The 23,238-nt window shown below is 36.7% G+C and overlaps 2 protein-coding genes and 1 long non-coding RNA gene across 5 annotated transcripts; 2 read left to right on the plus strand and 1 right to left on the minus strand.

Annotated features, from left to right (window-relative positions):
* The first annotated feature begins 2,084 nt into the window (after positions 1-2,084).
* LOC114153183 (solute carrier family 22 member 5-like) lies at positions 2,085-10,982 on the plus strand. Of its 2 annotated transcripts, none has more exons than XM_028031555.1 (11): positions 2,085-2,524; positions 3,995-4,177; positions 5,703-5,806; positions 6,979-7,133; positions 7,213-7,384; positions 7,508-7,634; positions 8,333-8,430; positions 9,229-9,443; positions 9,593-9,775; positions 9,861-9,996; positions 10,825-10,982. In XM_028031555.1, exons 1-11 carry the CDS (start codon positions 2,318-2,320, stop codon positions 10,892-10,894), a joined length of 1,650 nt encoding a protein of 549 aa, XP_027887356.1. In that variant the 5' UTR covers positions 2,085-2,317; the 3' UTR covers positions 10,895-10,982. The 2 variants fall into 2 exon arrangements, with proteins under 2 accessions (XP_027887356.1, XP_027887357.1); XM_028031556.1 differs by having other exon boundaries at positions 7,273-7,384.
* LOC114153182 (solute carrier family 22 member 5-like) lies at positions 10,524-21,525 on the minus strand. 2 transcript variants are annotated; one of them, XR_003597287.1, is made up of 10 exons: positions 20,344-21,525; positions 19,664-19,767; positions 19,019-19,173; positions 18,773-18,944; positions 17,458-17,584; positions 16,223-16,320; positions 14,204-14,418; positions 13,925-14,111; positions 12,365-12,500; positions 10,524-11,377 (listed from the first exon to the last, which is right to left on the minus strand). XR_003597287.1 is itself a non-coding variant. In XM_028031554.1 (10 exons), exons 1-10 carry the CDS (start codon positions 20,773-20,775, stop codon positions 11,290-11,292), a joined length of 1,710 nt encoding a protein of 569 aa, XP_027887355.1. In that variant the 5' UTR covers positions 20,776-21,166; the 3' UTR covers positions 10,524-11,289. The 2 variants fall into 2 exon arrangements, 1 of the variants encoding a protein (XP_027887355.1); XM_028031554.1 differs by having other exon boundaries at positions 13,929-14,111; positions 20,344-21,166.
* On the plus strand, positions 12,507-18,196 carry LOC114153184 (uncharacterized). The gene is made up of 2 exons (XR_003597288.1): positions 12,507-13,060; positions 17,511-18,196. It is a non-coding gene; the product is annotated as an uncharacterized LOC114153184 (long non-coding RNA).
* Positions 21,526-23,238: the final 1,713 nt, after the last annotated feature.

Below are 23,238 nucleotides of genomic sequence, written 5' to 3' on the forward strand. Positions count from 1 at the left end.
CAGACTAGGAGCAGTTAGACTAACATAACTGGCCCACTGGTCATTTTCTCAATATTTTCTTAAAATAAAACTTTTTCCTCACTTGTAGGGTAACCCTAACCCTATTGGACCTTGTTATTTATGGCTGTCATAGGGTTGAATTAACAGCAAAACAACTACTACTACTTTTTTCAGATTTTTTGCGTGATTGTGGCATTTTTCCGATCACCGATATTTCCGACTCAATGGCACATGGCACGATAATTAACGTAATGTCCAATCCGCTAATATATACAGTATATCATCAATGCTGCCTCCTGCAAGCTTCTCTCATACTTCCTGCTACTCAGAAGGCACCAGGTCACATTGAGTTGCATTCAATGTTACCGGAAAAAAAGAGGTTCGTGCTCTTACTGTCCGATTTGCCATAACTATTTCTTCAATTCATAGTGGCCAGCTAGCACTGGTGGTAGCACGGGTGGCAAGGCTTCCAGTTAGGGTGGGCTTTCAGTTGCCACCCCTGTAGATCCGCCCCTGTTCATCAACATACTTGTTCTCCCAGGTTAATTGGCCAAGTTTAAAATCAGCCACTGATTATTGGCTATTATTTGCTGTAATGCATTTGAGAACAAACTCAACTCAAACACAAAGATTACAGATAGCACCATAGTGTAGCCATTGTAACACAATTAAACTGTCAAGATAAGTCATAAAGTAAACTTCCTAATTAAATCTTAAATATACTATTTACTTTTTTATTTTATTTCTGCTGAACACATTCAATGAAATTTTATAATATTGTCATTCTCAATAAATGTCTGCTAAAGTTTTCGATCTGTTACAATTTAACCATTTCAACGCTGTCAGCAGCAGAAACAGCAACATCACACCTATCAGGGAAAACAGAGTAAATTTGCTCTGCATTGCCCCACATGGTGACAATGATATAGTATGACCCAATTAAATATTAGATTCTTGATTAATATGGGTTGTTGCTATGTTGTTGCTATGGTGTTTTAAAATACTGTACAGTCTTTTTAACTTTTTAACCTCCAAAGCCCTGCCAAAGTTCTTGTTTTGCTGTCATTTGAGTATTTTTTGTGATGAGTAATAACCAATCAATCAATCAAGTTTGCGTAATAAGACATACCAGAACATTACAGAACGTTCTGAAACACTTCTCCAACAAATTAAAAATCAAAGGTTTTTTAAAAGTATCAGCCTGTACCTTGCTTGTGTCATTTCAATGACTCAAAGGAATGTTTGTCTCTTTTTACAGATGTAGTGCCAATGCTGATTTTTGTGAGCTGCTGCATTCCAATGAATCCCGGCACTTTGGATTCTACAATCCGTATCAATAACTGTAAGCATTTCAGCCTTTGCTGTGATACTCATGTTTATGCTCCAGTGCATGTAATTTTTACCACCTATTCTTGAAATTATTTTGCAAATTGTGGTCATTTTTACTGACTTGATATGATTTGTAATTAAACATCCAGTTGCATATCATTTCAGGTGTTGTGTAAAACTGGATGGTGTCAATCTGGAAACTGACACAAGAAAGGTTTTGTCTTAAACACTCTGAAAGGCACTCTGGTGACAATTATTCAGAATTAGAATAAATTGGAACGACTAGAACCTGGATTAATAAGCTCTTGCCAATAATAATATTATAATTCTATAATGTGTGTCGATATCAACGATGTAACGAAGTGTGAAAAGATGCAAGGGTGTGAATACTTTACAGACATATTAAAGTTGTTTCCTCTGTTAGAAAGCTCTATCAGTGTGATAATATAGCTTTCAGAAAATTTGTCAAAAGTCAAACATGAGGCAGTCGACTTTTCAAACGGGTTTTAATCCGTAGCTTACATGCCCACTGCAAACTTTTTTATTTTTGCTAGAATCTTGGTTTCCAGTTCTGGTAACAGATCCACCCCTACTCTTCTCCTCTTGTCTGCTTCCTGTTGCTCTACATGACTCTTACCTGGATGTTGTCCACCAGTCTCAACTGCAGGTTTTCCAATCGATGTTTTAGGAACTGCCCACTATGCACGTCTGCATCACGTGTTGCCAGATCAGAATAGTCGTTCTCGTTTTAATCAGAACAAAAGGTCTAATCCTTCCCTTCAGAGGCTTGCAGCTCCTTACACTGGATCCTTGTTTGAACTGGTATATCTAGCTATGCATGATTTTACAAGAGCTTGCATATTCAATTGAACTTCCACACTATTCATGATATGCACAATTTTTACCTGTCGCCTACTTGATTATGTAGCATTTAACCTTTGTGGTGAGAACAGACTGGCAGACGGATCAGGAAAAGAATCAGTTAAGAATGAAAGATTATGAGGAGATTGTTGCCTTTTTGGATCAGTGGGGATGTTTTCAAAAAGCCGTCTTTTTGTTGCTCTGTGTGAGCATTATCCCCAATGGATTTGGTGCTTTCAATCTTGTTTTTCTGACTGATGTACCAGATCACCATTGCTTCATACCGGACCTCAATCTCTCAGAGGAGTGGAGGAAAAGCATCATACCAAAAACAGTAAGTCACCTCATCCAGGTTCCTAGAATATACAATATTTAATTTTAGTGTACTAATTTACTGTACAGTTGCTGTAACAAAAAGTTGCTTGTTCCTTTACAAGTTTCTTGTGTTTGTGTTGTTTTAAAGAATAAATGTTTTAGATGAATCGTATGAAAGAAAATTGATCAATAGGTACAAGCAGCAGTTTTCAGGTAATGATTTTATTCAAAAAGGGATAAACGGCACCGAACCAACTTCACCCTATGTGAAAAAGTATTTGTTCCACTTATTAAAATATAAATCTCCTATGTTTAACCTCACCAGCCCTTATTACTCCTACAATCTGTTTGGTGACATGAAGTAGACTAAATTATCTTAACAAATTATTGTAAGGATCCTGGGTTGTTAGGTTGTTTTGTAGTTTGATTTGATTCTAGTTTTGTTATTATTTTTGTTTTAGTTTGGTATTTTGTTTTTATTTTGATAAGATGTGTCGTGTTCCTGTTTTCCTTTAGTTCAGTGTTTCTTAGTGTTTTTAGTTATGTTTATTTCTTGCTTCTAGTCATTCTTAGTTACTCTAGTTTAATTATGTTTCTTTAGTTATTTTTTAGTGTTAGGTTTATTTCCTGTTCACCTATGCGCTCTCCCTCGTCCCCTGTGCCTTCACTCACACCTGCAACCCGTTAGCTCAGCGTTAGCTTATCAGCCCAGATCTTTTGTTAAGTAATCAACCTCCCCAGTATTTAAGTAAATAAACTAGATACTCCTATTCAGGTAAGTATAAGTAAGTATCCTCTGGTCTAATTCCTTTTCTGATTTGGAAGAACAGGAGTCTAAAAGTAGTTGCTAATGTAGTTTTTTTTGGATTTTAAGTTCTAATCCCTGTTCTGGGTTGCTAAATCTGTGTAAGTACTTAAGTGTCTTCTGGACTTCTGGAATACTAGATAAGTATAAATATCTTCTGGACTTTCAAAGTGTGCTCTAATTTTGTAAAAGTAATGAGTACTCCACAGTTTCTAAGTAATAATAAAAACTAAATGTTCTTGTCCTGGAAGAATTTTTTCTGGATTCTAAGTTTGTTCTAATTCCTTTGCTGGGTTGAAATAATAGGAGTCTCTGCATCTAAATAGTGAGTACTCTACAGTTTCTAAAATATAAACTAGCAAGTGACTAATAAACTAGAGTCTCTGGATTCCAAGTTTGTTCTAATTCCTTTTCTGGGTTAAAAATGAGTTCTCCGCAGTTTCTAACAAAATAAGATAAAAAGGACACATTAGGGCAAATGCAAAATTCAGACAAGCGGGTGACAAAACAAAGGGCAAAACAAAGACATGGGTGAAGGTGGTGACATCATGGGGCCATGAAACCACGTTGCTCAGCCTCCCGGCTGAAGTCCGATAAGATGTTGTTATCCTCTGTATTGCCTTGTTGCTGAAAATGTCCTATATAAACAAAATTACCTTTACCTTTTACCTCTGTGTTTCTAAGGTGCTAAATGGAAAACAGGAACTAAACAGATGCAGCAGATACAGACTGGATGTCGTCCAGAATCTCTCTGATCGAGGATTGATTCCTGGCAGAGACATCAACCTCACTGACCTGGAGGAGGAGCGATGTGTGGACGGCTGGAGCTACAGCACAGACATTTACCTGTCCACTGTAGTGACAGAGGTGAATGCAATTTGTTTTCTGGTTTTTGTCTTGTGAATCTGAACTTCAGACAGAGCTTACCTTGGGATCCTATCTTTCTTGTTTGTCATGCTGTGTTCTGTAACATGAAACAGACTTAAGTATCCGCCCGTACTGGGCCCTTTCAGTTCTCTCAGTTTGAGATCAGCTATCTGTTATCACAAGCATAGTCTTTAATCTCAGTATTTATGGAAAGATAACAATATTCAACCTCAAAATCTACTTCCAAACTAAAGGAGATACAAAATATTGTTCATGCCTTGCCTTCCTTATTGTGTGCTCAAGCAGAGATTGCATAAATAGAAAAGCAAGCAGCAGGAATATTTCACAGGAATACTGAGTTCCTTACTGGATTGCTGAAATTATTTGTCTCTCACTGAAAGGACAGCTGCAGGCAAATGCTGCTTGTAATAATCTGAAATGGAACAAAACTTAATAAATCTCCAACGTTATTCCACTCCCTTACTGCCAGGCTGCTCCGGGGAAGCTGTGGCTACAGTCCAGTAGCTTCATCAGTCTGTCGATTGTACATGACTGGAAATGACTGATTTCATGTCAAACATTTTTGAGTGTCAAAATAAAACGCTATGTCATTTCATTTATTCCCTTCTTGAGAATTAAAAGGAAAACTACATAACTAAGTTCTTTTTCATAATTACAGACAAGAGTTTAAGTGGTGTTGACCAATCAGATATTTGCTTAAATATGAAGGAAAACCTTCAAAATTGATCTTAGCAAAGCAGCTTTTGTGCAGCAGATTGAGGAGATAACCTCTCTCTCTCTCTAATAAAAAATAAAAAAATGTAGCACCTTCTTAAGAGGAAAATATGAATGTAAATGTTTTCACAAGGACATGATGGTAGATTATGATCCACCACTGAAAATAAATAAATAAAAAAACATTTAAATCACTTAAGGTGACAGTTTCAAAATGACAAGTTTCTGATTTAGACAGTTTCTAACTTTATCACCTACAGTTTGAAGCACATTATGTAAAACATTAACCGTAACAACGTCTTAGCTATTTACCAAATGCTTCTATTTGCATGGTCCAAGGTTTATATCATTTGTCCTTCATTTTGTTCTTGTTAATCCCTGGTTGTGTTCATCTATTTATGATGACTACTGGGAAGTTGTGCAAACGCGAAGGGTTAGCGACACACTGATGGTTTTACAAAGTTTATTCTTTCTTAGTTTGAATGTTTCATAGTACGTAGCATAATGATAATAATGATGTTTCTTAGGATTTCTAAAATACATTTTAAGATATAAACTACATCAGCCTTCTTGTGAAACATTGTTTGTAAATCTGAGTGAACTTTGATGCTTCACTAGAACCTCGTCAGGAAATGAGCAGCAGGGAAAACAAACGTGAATATCATGGGCAACTATCACCACTTCATATTATCCAATAGCCAAAGAAATGGGACGAAATATGTGAAGCTTTGCTGAGCAGAGATTATATCATTTGTTCAATGTTGGGATTTAAATAAATTACATCTTTCAGTTTGACTTGGTGTGCAGTGACCAATGGGCGCAGCCGTTTACCACTTCAGTTTTCTTTATTGGAGTTCTTGTTGGATCCTTCTTCTCAGGACAGCTGTCAGACAGGTAGAGCAACTTTTGTTTTTAACTTAAAAGCAGATTTGCATATTCAGTTTAGTGATTGTTTCTGAAATATGTTTTAAAAAGCTTGTTTTAACCTTCACGGTTTCTGAAACAGTTCAGTGGGTTTAATTACAGTATCTGTCAAAAATATTCATACTTCCTTTTCACATTTTGTCAGATGAAACCCATAAACACATCAGTTTGTTTTCTTGGGATGATATGTGGTTAGACTAATACATAAATTGTGCATATATATTTCACAACAAAAGTAAAAAATATATTTAAAAAAAAGTGTGGCATGCGTCTGTATCTACTTTACTCCTAAAAAACCCAATGTAAAAACCTGCCTTCTATTGCCACCTAAATACTGTATTTACTATTAAATACAGTATTTATTTAAATACAGTATTTCACAAATACTGTATTTAATAGTACAGTATTTAATAGTATTTAATCATGTAAAATGCCATGTATAATACAACTTTGTTAGAGGTCAATGGAATAGAAAAAAAATCACAAAGACCAAAAAACACAATGTGGTACAAAGCAGGAGAGATTCTGGTTGGATGAGACCTAAATTTTATGTTTTGGCTGAAATGTTAAATGCTATTTGTAAATAAAAAGTAGCAAGTAAGAAAACGTGAAATAATGGCATTTTTGTTAAGCAATGAGAGTTAGTAGATATGAGACTAAATGCAGAGATGTGTGGTAACTAAGTACTTTTATTCAGTTACATTTAGACTTTGGTCGAACAAGTTTACTTCCAAGAATAGTTTTGCTGTACTGTATTTCTTAGTTTTACTTGAGTAATATAACTCTGAAGTGGCACTACTCTTATTTAACAAAATAAAATCGGCACAATTTACTTTACTAGAATAAAAATATTTAAACCAAAAATGTAACAAATAAAGACACTCAGGTGCATTTTATTCTTGTTTGTTCGCAAGCTTCATTTTCGGATGTTAATTTTTGTCTGTTGAGACAATTGAAGGTGAAAAAGATTCAGTAAACACAATTATCACAGAAGTATTCTGTTCTAACAGATGTAGAAATCACCTACTGCGTTAGGTTAAGATGTTTTATGCTGACAAAAGTATTTGAAAAGTGTTTATTCTGCCTTAATTTTGGCTTGCATTAGGACCTAAGATAAAATATTTCCTTCCTTCTTTCTCTAGGTATGGACGGAAACCTATTCTATTTGCAACAATGGCTGCACAAACAATATTTACCTTTGCTCAAGTCTTTTCTACCTCATGGACCATGTTTGTCATTCTCCTCTTCTTCAATGGACTGGGACAAATATCCAACTTTGTTGCAGCTTTAGTTCTTGGTACAGAATATAATTTTAACAAACAATTCTCTATATATTCTATCATGTTCCAAATAGTTTTCTTGTGATTGGCTTGTAGGTGCTGAGGTTTTGACTGGTAATGTACGTATCCTTTATTCATCTATGGGCACATGCTTAGGTTTTTCTGTTGGATACATACTGCTTCCTGTTGTCGCTTACTTTTTGAGGGACTGGAAATCTCTCCTCATGGCTCTCTCTCTCCCCTGTCTGGCCTACATCCCCCTCTGGTGGTAGGTTACAAGAAAACTCCATAAAATTGCATAACAAGTTACTTGAAAATCTTGAAAACCATATTGCATTTTAATTAAATTATTTTGTCCAATCCTGTCTGTGGATTGCTGCATTTTGAGCAGGCTTCTCCCAGAGTCTCCTCGATGGCTTCTCTCTCGAGGCAGAGTAAAGGAAGCCGAGGCTGTAATCAGAAAAGCTGCTCGATGGAACAAAGTTCAAACTCCAACGGTCATCTTTGAAGCTGACAGTGTAAGTTGCCCTTCAAACTCTAAAACACAGCCTGTGTGGTTCAAATCAGAAATCCTTTCTTTCAACAGTCAAACTTGAAACACAAAACACGTAAGAAAAGGAGGGAACATTGGCATATATTGAATGCAGATGTTACATCTAATGAAGAGGTTTACTGAAAACTAAAAACATTCTAAGAGTTCAGTGTTTAACTTTACATGATGTGAAATAAAGATTTCCCAGGCTAAAAAAAAAACAACCTGCTATTCAACAAAGATGCAGCAAACAAAAAATAAAACCTACAATCCTTGACTGGAGGTGAAACAGGAATAGAAAAAAAATTGTTTCTTTATTTAAAATTTGAATGAAAATGGTTGGAGTTTTGATTTCCTATGACCAGTACTCAATCTTTTTTTTTTTCTTTGACACTTTCTGAAGTTTGAAACTTCTAAAACTAAATCTTGTAACAAAGTCAAGAAATCTACACTGACAAATAAAGTGCTGGATTTTAATTCTAATTCTGTTGACAATTACTTCTACATTTTGAGCTGAGAGTTTAAAATGAACAATTTCTGATTTTCAACAATTATAAAGCTTTCAGAAATCGAACGTTCAGGATGAAATCTTGCCAAGATGTGTAAACATCATCAGTTTCTGAGAATGTTTACAGAAGCTGAATTTAAAATCTCTTCCATAACTTATGTTTTCTGTCTCCGCAGGTTAACGAGACAAAATCTGACAAGAAACCAAGCAGCGTGTTGGACCTTTTCAGGAACAGCAGCATCAGAATCATAACTGTCATCCTCTGCTTGGTGTAGTGAGTACCATAACTCTCGGACTATAAGGCGCACTTTAAAGCCTTTAATTTGGTCAACAAACGACAGTGCGCCTTTATATTGTTCTGGGGGAAAACAGCGCCCTCTAGTGAAATATTATGGATTACTTCTGGTTGTGCTAACTGGCCTTGAAGTGGTTTTGTGTTTTTCACTGCGTTCAGTCGAAATGTTTTAGTTACGTTACATTACGACTACAGTGTCAGGAGCGGAGTAATGCTGTGCTTTGACTGACTGAGTTATCAGTTTTGTTTCGCTTAATGCGCCTTGTAGTCTGGTGCGTTTTATAAATGAAAAAAAAAAAAAAAATCAAAAACAGGCAATTCATGGACAGTCCGCGTCATAATCCAGTGGAGTTTATAGCGTTACGATAGACATCTTTATGTTATGGAAAATAATAAATAAACTGTCCTTTACAGACATTTTGTCTTGTTGCTGAAATGTGCAATGCAGGTAAACTACTTGACTTGATCACTATGTTTGAATATTAATAATAATAATAATAATAATAATAATAAATTGGAACTTTTAGGTGAATTTTCCATGTAAAATATTTAAAGGAGGTATTATGTTCTTTCCAGACACATAGTGTCATTTTATAGCCTTTAAATCAAGACTAAAAACCATCTGTTTAGAGTTGTCTTTGATTATCAGTAAATGGAACATTTTATTGATTATTTCATAATCCATTACTGTACAATGTCTTTATGATGTAAAGCACTTTGAACTGCTTTGCTGCATAAATGTAATATAAAAATAAATCAAGATTAGCTTTTTCACAGCTTCGCCATGACGACTGGCTACTTCAGCTTGTCGTTTAACTCGGCTCAGCTCCACGCTGACCCCTACATGAGCTGCTTCATCGCTGCAGTAGTGGAGATCCCTGCATACGTATCCAGTTGGATCGCACTCAGATTCCTTCCCCGACGACTTTCTGTCTCTGGGACGTTGATCCTTGGATCTCTGCCGCTGTTCATATTACTACTGGTGCCAGAAGGTAAGGAAAAAGTTGTTTTTGAGGTTATGGTTGTCTACAGCAGTGTTTAAGAAATGTTTTGTAAAAGTTAGAATTAGTAGTTTCATATTTTGTAGAAACATTCATGCCTAAAATGTGTTTTATTCCACAAACCTATTTACCTGTGTTAGATCTGTTTGGTGTTTCCCTTGCTCTGGAGATGGTGGGTAAATATGCTTTTACTACTGGGGCCTCCCTGATGTTCGCCTACACCACAGAGCTTTACCCAACATCCCTGAGGAACACCGCGACAGGGACAACCACCACAGTTTCCAGGACTGGAAGTTGCATCAGTCCTTTTCTGTTAAGTCTTGGTGAGGAAATGAGAGTTTGAACCCATAGAAATACCTGAATTGAAAGAATCTATGAGTGCTAAGTCTTCTCTCTTGTTCTTTTCAGGTGGATACTTCAGCTTCTTGCCTTATGTAACTATTGGGTCTCTGGGAGCTGTTACTGCCTTTGTTGCTCTTTTGCTTCCAGAGACTTTTAAGCAACCGCTGCCTGAAACCCTTCAACAAATGCATGAAAGACAAAGGTATGTAGTCAGGGTTTTACCTAATTTAAACTGTTTCTAAATTATTTAGTAAGTATTTAAGAAGTGATGTAACTCTATCAGTTTTGCATGTTACTCTGAAAGGTTTTTTTATTGAAATATTGATTTTTAAACCAAAATAATACAAAACACAAAGGCAACATTTTCATTTCTTTAGATTCAAAAGTTGACATTACCTTATTATTTGTAGATCTGCCTTTAAACTGCATGACTTTTGTTTATTTCCAACAGTAAACAGTGTTGTGTATTTATCTTTTGGACTTATAAAAAGCTGTGACTTCATCTCAGCTTTAATAAACTGATTAAAAGCAAACCAGACTAACTGCCTTAAACGTAGTTACTTAATGTCAAAAAGAAGAAAAATATGCAAATATCTGGTTTCAACTGGATTTCAGTCAGTTCTTCCACAGCAATACAGTGCAGCATACTGTAACTTAAATTTTCACCATAACAGGGTTTATAATCCTCAAAACAGACTGACAGGCAAGCAGAGGCATAAAGACACACACTGAAAAAAATAACAAAATTGCTTTTTTATTTAGACATTTGTAACTTAACAAATTTGCATCACACGGTCGATAATATGTAATGATGACAATCAACCAGTGGATGGCGCTGGAGCACAAGGTGTGATGTAAGCAACTATTAGCATGCTGCTCCACCTCTAAATGTTGGCTGCAACCTTCACAGAAATATGGGCGTGTGTGTGTGGCTGTGGGTGTGGCTGTGGGTGTGTGTGTGTGTGGGTGTGTGTGTGTCATTTGATGAATTCATCTTGCTTTTGCTCACTTGTCTTTTTTTTCACCACAGGACCAAATGTCCCTGCATCCAAAAAACTGAAGCCTCAGAACCAGTTGTGTTACCAGACAGCCCTCTGTGACTGAGTGTTGCTGGTTCAGCTTTAAATTCAGTTTTTTTTTAACACTTCCACTAGTAATTTTTTTCTGAATTACATTTGACGTCCCACCTTCCTCAATAGTTTTATTGCTGTTTATGTTAAACGTGTCTGTGTCTTAAAATTTGTGAAATTAAGGAAACATCATCCTTAGTTCTCCCTGAGTTCATCACTACAACATAGACAGTTGGGTTCTCTATATATAACGAAAGAGAGGAAAAAGGATTTAGAAAGGACTTTTTTAACAAAAGTGTCCAGTGCAACCTCAGAATTAGAGACTCTTTAAGTAAACCCATTGTTTATGTATAGAACAGCAGATTTCCATATCCTGAATCTTTGTTCTTTTGCATCTTTTCTGTGCAGTTTCTACTCCACAGAATTTACTGCTGTCTGGCTAGAGACTTTTCTTCAGCAGCGTTTTCCTCTTCTTTAGTGCTGGTGAGGACGTAACGTCTTTTCTGGCAACATCTGGAAGATAAAATAAATGCACATTTGTTCAGTCAGATTACTGACACTGATATTTAAATAATAATATAGTTAATAATAATAAGTTACAAAAGACCTGCTGGGAAGTTAAATTAGCATTCTGTGAAACTTGTCTATGAAGCTTGAATTGCAATAAAATGGTGGACAATGTAACTTTTTGAGCTTGGCTTTGCTTCACAAACCTCTCAAGCCTGAAGTCATTCCTGGTGCTTCTGCATGTTTCTCTATCATACCTCTTCCTTCCACTTAACTTTCTGGACAAGCTGCTTTTTCATAGCAAAGATTTTTTGTGGCTGATCTGCCAAAGCGGTGTAAAAGTGACACCTCTAACATTGTCAGTTTTTAAGTTCCTTTTCTACATTATGAAACTTTCTGCAGTCTATCCAGACTGACTCAAGTTGTTAGTAGTTTGAATAAATGATTTACTTTCTTCATGCATAGTTTTAGGATGTTTTATACAGAGCAACACAGAGAACTGATCTTTTTGCATTTCTTTCTGTAATAAATATTTTGGTGTTTTTATTTTTGGCCTGCAGAAAAAACACATCAATTAAAAACGACAAGAAACTGCAAAGCATGTCAAAAATGTGACTGGATTCTTCCAAACTCATTTGAGCTTTTTGTTGTTTTGCATTACTACACCACACTGAGAGCAGAATGTTTTACAGGTGCTAAACATTTCCCTGAGGCATGGATGGGTGTATTTGTTTAAGAATGTTTCAAGTTATATGCAGGAGGAACTGAGTGCTTGTTAAGCAAGTAGAAGCAGTTTTCTTTTTAGTTTCTGCTACACATCCCAACACCTAAAGGTTTTGTGCATGTGAATTTAAAGCTCATACATTTATACACAAAAAGACATTATTTGATCAAATAAATGAATTATTATAGTCAAGGAAAATCAGCTTTTTAAAATTGACTTAGCATCTAAATCAATGTAGAGTCATAGATGTGCAGGAATTTGTTTTTTACCCAGGAAAGCTTTGCATTTGGCTGATGGTGTCGGGCAGAGGCATCCCAAAGCTCTCAGGGAGAAGCAGACTCAGCAGACCAGTCAAAGCTGTGAGGCTTCCCACTACGATGTACGGCAGGGACACAGAGTAGGTTCCTGTTTTGTAACATCAGAGAGAATATTTGAATATTTAAAAACTAATGTAAAACAGCATATCTCTACAAATATAATGTGTGTCAGTTCAGGTATGTGTTTATTTCTGGCCGGGCCTTTTTTAAAACTAAATGTGTCATTTTTTCTGACTGGTTGCAAAGAAACTCAGACAAAACAGACCAAAAATGTGTCAGATTTTATTTACAAACCCAGCCAGCCTGGAGGTTTGAATGAAACAGTTACATATCTGATTAAAAGTAACTGTGTTATGAAGGGATGAAGCTGAACTCCAGCTTTAATGTTTAAGTTGAAGCAGCTCAGCCTCAGACACCTTCTGCTGGTGCAAGCCTCATCATTTGTCTGATTAGTTACAGCTGTGAGCCTGATAAGTTTGTAAAAATTCAGAGGAAAACTGCAGAAGAAGAAAGTCACTGAACAAACACAGCCTTCTGAATGAAACCATGTTATTAAAACAGCAGATTTAGTTTTCCACCCAATAAACCGCTGCATGAATCTGTTGGAGGACTGAGATGAGAGACGTCTTCCTTTCAGTGAACCAGCAGGTGAGTCAGACATGTGAACGTGTCTTTGAACAAAAGAACCAATGGAGCTTTGAGTATTCTGCTCTTCTTTTCCTGTTTGTCACTTTCTCTACAATCTTATTTAAATTAATGCTAAATATTTGAGCCACATATCTTTGCGTCTGATTGTATTGATACATGTTATTCTAACCATAAACCTCAATGTATTCTTTTGGGATAACACAAATATTTTCTGATCTTAAGCATGGACAAACAAACAACTGTGATGTTGTCCAACTTTTAGGACCAAACTATTTGATTTGGTGTATTTAAGCTGAAAAACATCTAAAATGTTGACCCTTGATTTATTCCATCCTGTTGTAGTTCTGGCTGCATGTTTAGGGTCTTTTGCCGAATATTTTTATCCTTGATTCCCAGTCGGAATAAATCTGCAGACATCAAGTACAAACAGATTTATTAGTGTGAGGAGGCTTGAGGACTGGAGTCTAACTGGAACCGCTCCAGTCACTGCTGGAGGGTACAGTCTGGTTGAACCAGTAAAACCAGTGAGCTGCTGTTCTAAAATCTAATTCTGCTTCTGGCTTGTTCCTTGTTCTTTATGATGTTTGTTCATTAATATTATCTTTAAAAAAACTCTGACACCTTCACAGGACAGCTGGAAAATATACTGAGGTATAAATAAGTGAACTCTGTTTCCAATCAAGTAAATTATTAGATTTTATTCAGGATTTAAGATCAAAGTAGGCTGAAGTAGGCTTAAAAACGTGATCAAATATTTTTAAGCCCCATAGTTTTGACCTTCCGTAATAAGGCAAAGTTCAAGGCATCTTAACTCAAAGATTAGTTATTTTGTTTTGCTCAAAGGCTCAGGGAATATGATTGTACTTGCGTAAGTAAATGAAGTATGGAGCAACAATGCTGCCAATTCTGGAGGCCGTGGAGCAGGCGCCGACAGCCGTGTTCCTCAGCACAGTGGGGTACAGCTCTGCTGTGTAGGCGTACACAACGGCAAAGGCAGTGGACACCGCAAACTTCCCCAACATCTCAAACGTTATGGACAGAGCAACCAGGTCTGCAGGAGATTAAATATGAAACTGATCAGGGTTACATATGTAATCCTGACGCAGAAGGCTTAATGTAGATGTACAAGCTGTGATGTCGTACGTCGTGGTATGAACTGTATGATGAATATAAAGAATCCTCCTGCAAAAAGTGCTGAGAAATGGCTGAGTCGTCTGGAGCACCAGCGGAACATAACCCACGACAAAGCGTAGGCTGGGATCTCGATCACAGCAGACAGGAAACAGTTGATGAACGGATTTCCATGGAGGTTCGCCGTGTTCAGGGAAAGAGCGTAGTAGGCGATGGTGAGGGTGTTCCTGTTGGAACCACAAATGATTTGGGTTTTTAACTACAAAATAAAGTAACAATGAAAAATGTCTCTACATTGGGATTTGAAGTATTGTGAGATGTGGCAGGAACTAAGAATTTAGTGAAGAAGGACACAAAGGATGAAAATGTTTAGGAAAGTAAAGTATTAAAAAAGGTTGGAAAAAATCAAAGATGATGGTTGAGGATGAGGATTTGTGTTTTAGCAAGAATTATCAAGAACACTGCAGAAATGTGAGATTTTAGTTATTGTTTTTAAAGAGAGGTTGGGTTCTGAATGGATCTAAAAGTTGTGGCCCTTTGGGGCCTGGGGTCTTTAAAAAGTGTTAGTATTGCAGGGATTTGTTATTTCTTTGCATGTATGGATTAGTTGTCATTAAATCAATTGGAACCAGCTGATGATAATTGGTAATAACTATGTGAATTATGCTGTAAATATGGATAAATTTCTTGCTTTTTGCACCTGATTTTCTTATTTCCTTTTAACTTGCAACGCATAGCTTAGTTTAAATACTTTTATTGTCTTTGTAGGAGACAATACTTTGGGTAACAAAGTAACTGAGTGTTGAGAACTAGAGTTTATGAATAAATGAAGAATTAACTTACAAAAGCAAAGTTCTACATGTATTTTCTTTATGATTCTCACATTTTAAGAGTAAAAGGGGAAACTGTGCACATGAGACTAAATGTAGACCAACAGGTTTGATGGTTATTTATGCTCAAGGTTGGAAAGAGGAAATGGTTTCGAAACAATATGGTGATGGGAGTCTAGCTGTTTCCTCCAGTTATTGTGCAGGATATCGTACCTTTTTGACAATCTGCTTTTTAAGTAACACTTTAACAACCTTCTACATTAGTTGGGCAATCAAATGCATTCCGATAACTAAATGTAGATAAGAACACATTTATCTTCATAGGAGTGAAAGTTCTGGTCATTTAGGTTGCATCGCACAAATGACTTTGTTTACTGCGACCAAAAGATAATTCAACCAAATTAGTCTGACCTGTAACTGAAGGAAACTATAGCAGCTTTCCTACAGTGAGTCGGTGGACGGGTGCAGAACGTCCAGAAGTACGCCACTGTGTTCATTTATTTAATACAGCCAGAAAAAAAAGCTAAGGGACTTTCTAATGTCTATTGAAAGTTGTGTAACTTCTAAAAGTTTGAGTATACTGTACTTATTTAAAAAGAAGCAGAGAAACATCTAAAAGTTGCAGGACTGAATTACCTGATAACAGGATGGTGAGGTAATATTGTGAAAGAAGAACACAGCACTGAGTCTACTGTAGGTTTATTAAAAGTATGAAACAATGAGTCATTCCAGGATCAGATGTGTGATAATGTTTCATTAGTCAAAACCAGATTTTTATCTTCGCCACAGGCATCAAGACAATTAAATGTGTTTACGTTCAACTGACTGAGGTGTGTTGAGTTTGACACTTTAAGAGACAAACTGGTTCTGTGCATGCAAGACTGAATTTCATTTTAATTTTTGTCTGTTTAAAGGAATCATCTCAAACGCCAGTCAAGGGCCGTGTCCTGCAACTTTTAGATGTTTCTCTGTTTCAGCTCTTGGCTCCATTATTTGCTCATCAGCAGCTCTGCAGAGGCTGACGGCATGTTAGTGAAGCCATTTAAACATTTAATTCAAGTGTGTAGAACAACGGACACAAATAAAAGTCGCAGGACTTCTGCCTTCAAGGAATGCAGTTTGAGATGACGGCTGTAAAGTGTACTAGCTCTGCGTGCGTAGTTGCTAAGCAACATGTCAGCTGAGAAAATGTCAGACTAACCAGACCAGCCACAGCGTGACAGAGAGCCATCGGATGTTTGGAGAGCGAAGAAGGTCACAGATGTTGTGCACCCTCGTCTCTTCAGTCCTGCCTTCATTCTGTGAGAAAACAGGAACAACAAATGTTTAGAAAGTATCAATGACAACATTAATTAAGTGCTTATCGTGACTGATTAGCAGTCTGGGCAACTTTCATACCTCCACTTTCGGCACACCTGCAGTAGTTGCAGGTTGGAGTTTTTACAAGTCTGCCGAAAGTGGCAACGTTTTTCTCACAGCTTGAAGAACCAGAGAAATGATTCTGCAATATCTTGTTTTTGCATCTTTCTTAAGAACAAAAAAACACTTAGAATATAAATTAACTAATTTTTATCAAACAAACTCTTGGAACCCTGCTGAGGGTCTGGAGTATTTTTATAAGAAGGAAAATGAAGGGCCAGTGTCTGCACAGTGGAAACTATTATTCATTATTTATTAATTATTCCTTTTTCAAGTTTAGGCACAATGCTGAAACCCAACAGGAAATATTCTCTAAAGGCAAAATTTCTCAGTTACTAAAATGATTTTCTTCTTAACATACAGTGACTAACACACTATGGGTTTGCTTTAAAACGTGTAAATAACTGTTGTTGCTGTGGGTTCACCTGCAAACATTTTAAAAATATATAGAAATATTGCAATATTCCAAATTGCAACCTATATCTGACATTTCATTTTTTCCAATTTCCTCACTTTACAACCAAAACATTCATATGTTTTAATTGGATTTTATGTAGTAGACAAACACAAAGTATCATGTGTGAATTAGAAGAAAAAGGAGGCCTGGTTAACTAATTTTAAATATATATTTTTCATAAATTATCTGAAAAGTTGAGCTTGAATTTGCTTTCCTTCCTTCTTCATTAAGACAGATTATAACTCATATCCAGTCTGAGCTGATGAGTTGGAGAGATAAAGAGTGATGGTTGGTGAGGTGGAAGTAGATTGTAACCCAGTCCAGCCTGGGTTACAATTTATTCACTTTGAGTGAATAAAGTAACATGTGGCTGTAACTGGACAAAATGTTTGCAGCACTGTATATATGGGAATGCAAAGGAAGTGGCACAGAAGCCAAATATTACAGCTTACCTGCAAAATGTAGCAGGATTTGGCAAGGTCCAGAGGGATTCAACTCTAAAGCTATTTGGTTGTGAAGTTCACATAATGAAGATGATGGTGGGTGTTTAATGCTCTGACCTTTAGAGGTCTAAAGATGACGGGTGGAGATTCAATCCTGTTCATCTTGGCAGCGTTCCGGATGATGACCTCGGCTTCCTCGACTCTACCCTGGGAAAGCAACCAGCGAGGAGACTCTGGGATGAACCTGACTCGTTTTGCAACGTTGTGGACAGAAGGAGAGAGAAAATGAAGACTTCAGTAATGATGCAAAGCTGTTATGGTAGGTGATCTGATTGAGTTTTGCACAGTCATAAATGCACACTCTTATTAAAAGCATTTTTATCAAAACAGAATCAAAACAAGGAAATTAGAAGTTTGTGAATCAGGAAGAAATATTACAAAAGGAATCGAACCTGATAAAGTTTTGTTTCACATTTTCTGTACCTATACTAATGTAAATCCATGACATTATTTCTGCATTTTTTTTCTGTGCATACGAGTCATATAAGTTATCAGAAAAGTCATTTGAATTTATAATATGAAGCATCATCTACAAACACTAGCAGAAAACAACCAGTCATGTTTCTGTTCCGAGCAGCTATTTTAACCTTTGAACAATAGAAAATACATTTAATATTTTTCAAATTGCTACACCTTTGTATTTGCATTTGTTGAGGTGACTGAGCTAATCTGTTAGGTTTTTATGAATGATGAAGTTCCACATCACAGTAAAAGTATTTGATGTTTATGCTGCACTTTTGCTCATCACTGATGGTTTAAACATGTTTAATTTAATCAATAAATGAAATGAAAATCACAGAAGAATAAGACTGTTCATGTGATAAGTCATTAAATATCGTGGCAGAGACGGATGTAAACAGTTACATGAAAGATATTCATAATTCAGCCTTGTAATGAATATGAACAGAGATGGACTAGAAAACGGGAAGCTTCCCATTTAGACTTCATTGTGTGGCATCACTACAACAAATTAATGAAAAATCTATTTTACCAACTTTTCCTCCAACCGTCTGCTACATTTTTTAAACATGACACATCTAGCTTTAGTTGCTGTCCTGTGCCTCCAAATCCTACAAAAAGGTTCTTGTATAGTTTCTACCATAAAAGTTTGGTAAAAAAGTTGCCAACCTGGTTTTTAATGGCCTGTCATTCAGAGGTTACAACAGAAAAAAGCTTTTGTTAAACAAGCAGCTGCACCACCAGTAGAGCTGGATTGGAGGGAAATCCCTGAAGGCAATCTAGAAATCACATTTTAGGAAAACCTCTCACTGGCTTTTTCTGAGCTGCAACTGCCAAATAACATCCAAGATGGAAAGAAATCTTCCACGGAAAGAAAATCGACTCAAAAACGGCATGCAAACATGATACGTACCAGAAGAGGGGCAAACAAACGCAGCCTGCCAACATGAAGCCCACCTGAAGCATCCGCCAGTCTCTCACAAAGAACGCGAGCAAGGGTAGGAGTGTGTAGCCCACCGCGAAGAAAAGACACACTCCAGCAGTGGAGAAAAATGTTCGGACCTGCGGACCTAAAATTTCTGCTCCTGAACACAAAAATATATCACATTAAATTTAAATGTGTTTGGGGGATTGGTTGGGCACACAGGAATTGACATACCTAGAACAAATGCAACCAAGTAATTGGAAATTTGTTCCACTCCAAGTAGAAAATACAAGACGACAAACATGATCCAGCTTGAAGAAAAAACCTGAATCAGTGTTGTGACTACTTGTAGTCCTATGGTACCAAACATCACCATTTTCCTCCCAAATCTGAAATGAACACAAAGCAGAGAGAAGTTGGTGAAAATTTAGTTACATTCTGTAGCATTAATGTAGTGAAAGCCAAACCCTTTTCTACATTTTGTTCTGGACACTTAACTACTGAGAAATGATCACTTACTGTAGGAATGGAGTCTGTTGAAGTTTTAAATGATTAGATCTGATTTTATCCGATGGCTAACATTTAGCCGTGACATTTGTAATGTGCCAGCTTGACGGGAGATCTGAAGCTTACTGGAAATGGGACAACACCACAGAAGTACCGAGGCAAACAACATCTTTCTCACCATAAAATGTTTTAAACATTCCAGACTGAATGGCTTCAATTACTTTCTCCACTGCTGACTTGCGTGAAGTTTACCTAAATATTTTCTAGATTACGCATTTTAAAAAAACTGCATTTTTTTTTAAATGTATAAAACTGGAACAGTGATTGCCTCGGGCTAAGTTCAGTTCTTGTAAGAAATATTTAGTCTGCAACCTGTCGGAGAGCTGTCCTGAAACGAAGGAGCCAGCAAGAATGCCACCAAAAAACAAAGAAGAAGTGAGAGGCTTCTTCCAGCTTTCATCACACACCAGGTTCCACTGTCAAAAATAAACACAAATAAGTTACATTCAGGTTGGTCAATAATTTACAAAAAGCAAGAAACAGTAGCATCACCAAATCAGTTAATGGAGGTAACGGGAACCTTCACCCAATTTTTATGACAACTTTAAGTTCCCTAAAGTACTTTTGGTTTATCCAATTATGGACCAAAAATGTTGGAATTTTTGGTTCTGGATTTGATATCAGGGATATTTACCATTTTATTATTTTTTAGAACTTGACTTGTTGTCACAGCTGAGTGCAGATATGTTCATTAACAATTTCTATTTTTGCGTGTTTGGTCATTTTTATCCTTCACAGAATGGGACTTTTGGGTGTCCATGCTACAGAGTCATTCTCAAACAAAGTAAATTATAATAATTTATTGATTTTAATTATAAATATACTCAAAACTTTGAGTATATTTGAGTAAATTATAAAAATAACTCAAAACTTTCAGCATTGCATAATGGATTTGGTTGTGTTTTGCAGGGGATCTTTATAAACAAAATCTGAAAGTCTTCCTGGATGTGAACCTGGACAAAATCCCCACAGCATCCATTAAATCCACACACCTCGGAGACAATAGTAGATGTATACACGCTGTGGTCAAACTCCCATCCGTCCAGGCAGCTTTCTTTCGGCACGTTGGACAGATTAACGTCCAATCCGGGCAAAAAGCCTCTCTCCGAGTAATTTAATAAATATTCCACTTTGTATCTGGAGCACTTGCTGGGCACCAAAGCGCCGTCCCGGGTCGCATCCTCCTCCAGCGGGATGCTGCTGTTCCTCCAGGCGGCGCTGAGGTTCAGGTGCGCGGGCAGCGCGCAGCGGTGATCCGGCGTGCCGGCCAAAAACACCACAGACAGCGCAGTGAGTCCGTTAGGGATGAAGCTCAGGCAGAGGAGGAAAAACGTCCGCTGCTGGAAAGGTCCCCATTCTCCGAGGAAAGATGTCGCCGCCTCATAGTCAGTGATTTTGCTGGTGTCAGAAGTTGCAGCGGGCATTTCGAGTCCGGCGCATGGATGACTGCGCGCAGGTTGAGGATTTCTCTAGTTTATTTCCTGCTGTGAATCTGTCCAACCCACAACTCGCTGTGACAAGATTTGGAGTGTTTTTTGTTTTGTGCTTCTTTTTCCTCCGAAAACAACTAAGATTCTGATAGGAGTCATTTGTCCTTGATTACTGTGGATCCATAAACTACAATTCCCAATGAAGACAACAAAGAAAGCATTTCATTTGTTGAGTTTTAGAGTTTTGCTTTTAAATCAACATCCAAATTTAACCTAACTAAAGTTTTTTTAGAATTCATTTTCTACCATCTTCAGAGACAGAAAATCAAATTATCTCCTTTTAATCAGAGATCATGCACTGACTCAGCCCACATGGCTTTTAAAGAATTTGTGACTTTAATAACTCCTCCTTGGTGCAACATGACCTTTTTTAAACTCTTCCTACTGAATGGAAGAGGTTTTTTTTTTTTTTTTTTTCCACTATAGAAGATGCCATTAAATTAGATTTTATGGTTTATGGAACTGGCTGGGTTAATCTGGTTATCCAGTAATGCAGGCTGTTTCAGATCAGGTGTTTCTACTCTGGGCAGTGGCTGTTTATTCCTCAACATATCTCAACAGCAAATCTAAAACAAACGATTCAAAAATGAGCTTTTCTTCTCTAATCATAGTATCTTTAAAACAGTGTGAGACTCCCATGGCAATGTTGTTTTAAATTAGGATAATCTAGAAAAATGAAGCATCCACAGAACTACTGCTGCCGGTAGACCGTGACGTCTTGATCACCTGGTTTGTAAGATTTACTTAGGATTTGGTTACAAAATAAATATTTTTGTGTAAACAGACCTAAACGAAGTCCCAATGTGTCTTCGTGCTGCTACTTTTCTCTTTTCTTAATGTTTTGCTTTAGAGTATATAAGTGGAGGTGGTTCATCTGAGAACCATCAGGTTTGGAAATACAATTATTTAACTCGGCTCCTATTTTAATCACTTTCTTTTCTCTATTCAAGTTACATTTCTGTCCATTTAATTTCTGTTCTATTTCAAGCAAGTTTTAACTTGCAACTGATAAAAGAAACACACCCAACATCAGTGAATTCACAGACAGGTTGTACAGTACAATCTTCACAATATCTTTAAGTGAAATAAAAACACAGATAAACATGTACTTTTATTTCAGAAAGAAATGTCAGCATGACATTCTGCTAGAAATCCACTACTGGAGCTTCATTAGTGGTGGGAGTAATGTTACTCTTATTACATTTAGTTTCAGCAACCAGCCACTGGCTTAAAGGTCAACTGTTCTAATGTCATGATAATTATCTGAAGGAGAAAAGAAACATTCATCACAACTACCAGGTCAACTGAAACCTAACAGACCTCAGCCATCATCATGCAAGTTAAAGTTTAATTGCACCTCCAATCACACAATGGGCCAATGGGATAGAAATGTTATTTAGTAAAGGGTTTAATGCCTTTGCACAAAGAGGAGTGTCTTTTAGTTGGATCTAAACAAGAAGACCAAGGAGCCGTGGGTTACATGTTGTGACCCTGAAGAGAAGATACAGTAGGCTTTCAGTCTGAGAGAAATACTGTCAGGCTGCCAAAATAGGTCTGAAGTAAAAGTCGGCTTTATTTTTTTCATGTTTAAAAATGTCTGTAATTTTACCCCCAAAAAGTTTATCGTAGTTAGACACATATTTAAACTTTATTTGTCTCCCTCTCTGCTCTCCTTGTAGATTTTTCTGATGTTCGAGTTGAAGGCCAGCATGTAGCAGCGTGTGGGAAGAGTTGCTGAATGCCACAAGAGCAACAAGTTGGCAGACTATGGCACATTTCTGTCCTTGAGTTTCTTGAGCTTTTAGCACCCTCTGGTGGAAACTAGAGGAAATGTTTCTAATCTGGTGAACGACGAGATTAAAAAACTGGAGACTCTGATGCTGTAAAAGTGTTATAAACTACTGTAGTTTGTAATGCTAATGTTTCTCTTATTTACTTAACTCAAAATGACTTAGCTTCTAATTCCAACTCTATATTTCCATCTATCCTTCTGAATAAAATGCAGCACAACTGAGATATTCTTATTTTAACTACAATTTAAAGAGGTGTAACTAGGAAATGTGTAACAAGTCTGTTGGAATCTGAAGCTCATGGTTGAAAGTCAGTTATGAAGGAAAAATGTCTGCAAATGTAGCTTAGAGGCTGCAAGTAGGGATTAGTGATGGCATTAAGATAATTATCTTTTCTATCAATATTATCAATATGTTTGGGTCTTTTACATTTCAACACGCATTTTTGCATCTACTCAATACTTGAAATTTTATCGAAATATTTCAAAAACAATGTGCATGTTTTAATAATTCAGAAATTCAAACTATTTGCGTTAAACAAGAATATAAATTTAAACATAGAAACTAACGCTGAAGAAAAATGAGCTGCCTTTCAATGTCACTGCAT

The sequence above is a fragment of the Xiphophorus couchianus genome, chromosome 11 (genome assembly GCF_001444195.1).
Source record: "Xiphophorus couchianus chromosome 11, X_couchianus-1.0, whole genome shotgun sequence".
NCBI lineage: Eukaryota > Metazoa > Chordata > Actinopteri > Cyprinodontiformes > Poeciliidae > Xiphophorus > Xiphophorus couchianus.